The 3,944-nt window shown below is 35.2% G+C and overlaps 1 protein-coding gene across 1 annotated transcript in view; it reads left to right on the top strand.

Annotated features, from left to right (window-relative positions):
• ROCK2 (Rho associated coiled-coil containing protein kinase 2) overlaps nt 1-3,944 on the top strand; it is a 72,848-nt gene extending 68,904 nt beyond the window's left edge. The window contains 1 exon segment of the mRNA XM_011365141.2: nt 3,815-3,944. Within this exon segment, the coding sequence (XP_011363443.1) occupies nt 3,815-3,818 (4 nt within the window). The 3' untranslated portion in view covers nt 3,819-3,944.

Below are 3,944 nucleotides of genomic sequence, written 5' to 3'. Positions count from 1 at the left end.
GCCAGCACATCTAATACTTAAGAGTGAGGGGATGCTATTTTGTCATCATTATCTTTGTTCTTTTCCATTTACAAATATGAGAAAATTAACAGTAATTATTTGGGAAAAAATAAAGTTACATACAACTTGAAGTATCAAAAACAAATCCATAAATGAAGTAGAAGAAAATAGGTGAATATGTATCTGATCTTGGATTGGAGAAGAACTTTCTAAGAATAAAAACAAAGATAATAAAGTCAAAGATTGACTAACCAAAAATTAAAGCACTATGTTTTAAAAACACCATATATTTGCAGTTTTGTAGTATCTTGTATGTAGAATTCTTATTAAGTCATTAATAAAAAGATGATTGCCTCTTCCCAATATAAAATTAGTGAGGAACATTCAGGCATTGCCGTAACTATGAAAAGGTGATCAACCTGATTATTAAACAAAGAAATTAAAATTAAGTTAAAAGTGCAGTGTTAAAACCATTTTCACCTGCCAAATTGGTGTGGATTAAGAAATTTTGTACTGGCGAAATATAAAGAAATGGGCACTCTCATGTCCTGCTCATAGCACTCAGAGTTAAATGTGCCCTTTCTGGAGCAGTCTTGGCAATCAGTTTCACAGGCCTGAAGTGATTGGTTAATTAAATGGAGGAGATAGACAATCAAACAAATAATTACAATACTATTTAAAATGTTTATAATAGATTTGTGAATGTGCGTTATGGGGAACAAAGGAAATTATGGAGAACTCTGCCTAAAAGCATCAAGAAAGCTCTCAAAAAAATGGAGGGTCAGTAATTTTCCAGGCAAAGAAATAAGGGTAAAGATAGTTCTAAGCAGAATGTTATGTACAGAGGTACTAACTCGTCAGAATGACTTATGTGTTTGCAAGGTTTTATTGGCTTAGGATGGGGAAAAGATAATGTCAGGAGTGGTAGAAGGTGATGCTGGAGAAAAGCTTTGAGCCAAAATCAAAAGGACCACGTGCACTGTTCTGTAGTTTTGATTTAGTTTTTCAGATAGAAGGCTTTCAATAAGAGATCGGTGTGTTTAGGCTTAATGAGGTCCTGCACTAAAGTACGTACTGACAGTGAAAATGGGTGGAAGAAACCGGGTTGGAATGACAAGAACTAGACGACTGGAAGCTGGTGAAGGGGAGGTTTTAAGGGAAGACTTGGCCTGCAGCGCACTGTACTGTACTAGGAGCCTAGCGATTAGACTTTTAAAATCTGAAGATTGGGACAGCTACGCACTTCTAACACACTTCAAAGATTTTGGATTTGAAATGCAGATTTTTCATAAAGTATGCTAAAATGGAAACTTGGATGCCCGGGAAGGGTCTCCTGATCTCAATCTTCCAAGCAGGAGGGTTGAAACCGTCGTTAAAAGTTACTTTACATGTAAGCCTAGGAAAAAAAATTAACGTATACGAGGCTGTGATACGTGTTAAGTGAAGAAATAATTATAAGTTTGCGTATTTTCTCAAATATTGTTCTGCATTCAGAGTAATTTGTGTTGGTTTGTTTACTTTTAAGTTGAGTAATCATCCATCAAACTACTCTGATTCTCAAAGTCAACCAGTTGCATCAGAATTCATCTCAGCTATTTTGTTTAAAGTGCAAATATTTGCCCTCCATTTCTTCTGGCTAATTATATCAGAATCTCTTGGGTTGAGTCCTGGGAGTAGGCATAATAAATAGCATTAGGAAAATCATATACACTAAAGTTTAAGAACCACTGACAGTGATCACAGATGAGTCTGTGGACCTGATGGGTCCTTTGCCATAAGTTGATTCATGAATGTCAAAGTTATAAACAATGAAAAAGTTACTCTTATTTTTTAAAATAAAAGATGATTGCAATATTAGGCTATATTGGATTAGGTAATATTGGATTGAATTAGAAAGGGCCACATATACTCCTGCTCTAAGTCCATTTTATTTAGCCAGGATAAGTTGCTAATGCTGCTTATAGACCTGTGGTTTTTCCCTCATGTGTAGTTTTTCACAGAGCACATGACTGTTGGTGACCCATCAAGCAACTAGGTAGGGCCTGCTAGAATGGAGAAAGCTACGTTCTTAAAACTACTCCCTTTTTAGGCTTCTGGTACTATTCTAGTAAAATGTGAGTTGACAACCTGGGCACTTTTGTGAAGGGAATGTTGACAAAATGTTGAGCTTTCATAGGTCTCAAATTGAACTAAACTGGGCATCCGGATGGTTTGTCTTCATCTGGGACTGGAGGGAAGGAAATTGTGTCTTATCCGCAGATATTGTCTCTGTCTTCAGTTCTCTGGTATTCTGGAAAGCCAACATGATTATATGCATTTGTATATAAAGAGAAGGAAGATTTCCCTCTGTACTTCCATGTTAATTTAATCATGCCAACATGCTTACAGCACATTCAAAGTCTGATTTCTAGATTAAGTGTATTAAACTGCCGTTTCTAAAGAGTGTTAGAGTATAAATTTGCAAACCTCCTATTGCAGATTGCTTGATTTGGCATTTAAAGACTGGGATTGGTCATTTGATGATGTTGATGGTGGTGATGATGATGACGATGTTTTTGATTTCTGAAGAAATAAATGGGGTAAATCAAAAAATGAAAAATGAGTTATGTTAGTACTTCCAAGTAGCGCATGTGGTTTGCACTTGGGTTTTCATTATTTTTGACTAGTTTTGAACTTTTATTAAGTTGTTTTTAATAGTATATACTTGAAAAGTAGTTTTCAGGAACGTTTCTAACTGAAATTTTCATATCAAGTATAAAAGTGAAATGCTATGTTCAGATTCTTCATTGGCTATTTTTCAATACGGTTGGAATTATAATTTATCTTAAGGATGAAACATGTAGAAATAACAAAGGAGCTAAACAGTACTTTCTGTTCATTCCAAAGAAGCCATATTCAGAGAAGTAAAATTTACAATGTTTTCAAGTTTCTACAACTGTATTAGTTTGTGAACATAGCATGGGATTCCTTCCTCCCTCCCTCCTCTCTTTCCCCTCTCTTCCCTCCTCTTTCCTTCTTTCTAACTTGCAAGAATTGAAACCATAAAAACTTTGTAAGTCTAATAAGTGCTGTGAAATAGTCGTTTCTGAGCTTGTTTTCTTTGTGATGCTGTGAAATGTTTGCTTTTTGGAAATTTAATGTTACTCTTGCCGAAGAGTGCTAATGATACGCTGTGAAAGTTCTTGCGCTTTTAGAAAATGTAAAATAGTTTGGTTAATAGTGGCTGAAGTATATTTGAATGAAAATTGAACCTCATGAGTTAAATCTTTTACATGGAATAGAGTTCAAAGAAGGCCTATTCTACCTTGAGTTAGCACACTATAAAACGTGCACTTAAACTGTGTCATGTTGGGGTCTGTCTGCAACCAGATGTACAGAGTATTTTCACATATGTTTACTACAATATGTGCGTTCTCATTTCACAGATTTTAAAAATGTGGCTAAGGGTCAAATAGTCAAGTAGAACCTGGTCCATAAGTCCACTGTTCCTTCAGCTACATGAGGCAGCTAGCAGTTAAACCCCAAGTCAAAGTTACGTTCAGTGACACATTGTCTAATAACCCCAATAGCCAGCTAAGTATATTAAAGCCTGTGTCGTGTGTGTAGCCAATATGGGAAAATACGAAAAAGAATATAATTGCATGTACCTAAAAATAAGAAAAGTAATACAATAAATGTGTTTATGCATGATTTCGGTGTTAAAAGTATAGTAGTTGGAAGACTATACAGTTTAATGATGTACATGGAATGCCTTTTCAAATTAAAAAGTCTCAGATTATTTCATTGTCTAACTTTATTTTTCCTTTCTTTCCAGCTAACTGCCTTCTGTGAATGCAGTCATTATTGGAGGTGATCATATTCTTCCGGTTAAAACAAGACTGAAATATGATGGCCCAAAATTTACTAAAAAGCTATATTTTCCTGAGAGACAGACACACACACAC

This window comes from Pteropus vampyrus, unplaced genomic scaffold (genome assembly GCF_000151845.1).
Source record: "Pteropus vampyrus isolate Shadow unplaced genomic scaffold, Pvam_2.0 Scaffold105, whole genome shotgun sequence".
NCBI lineage: Eukaryota > Metazoa > Chordata > Mammalia > Chiroptera > Pteropodidae > Pteropus > Pteropus vampyrus.
Note: the sequence above shows the minus strand (reverse complement) of the source record. Positions and strands in the feature narration are given on the sequence as shown.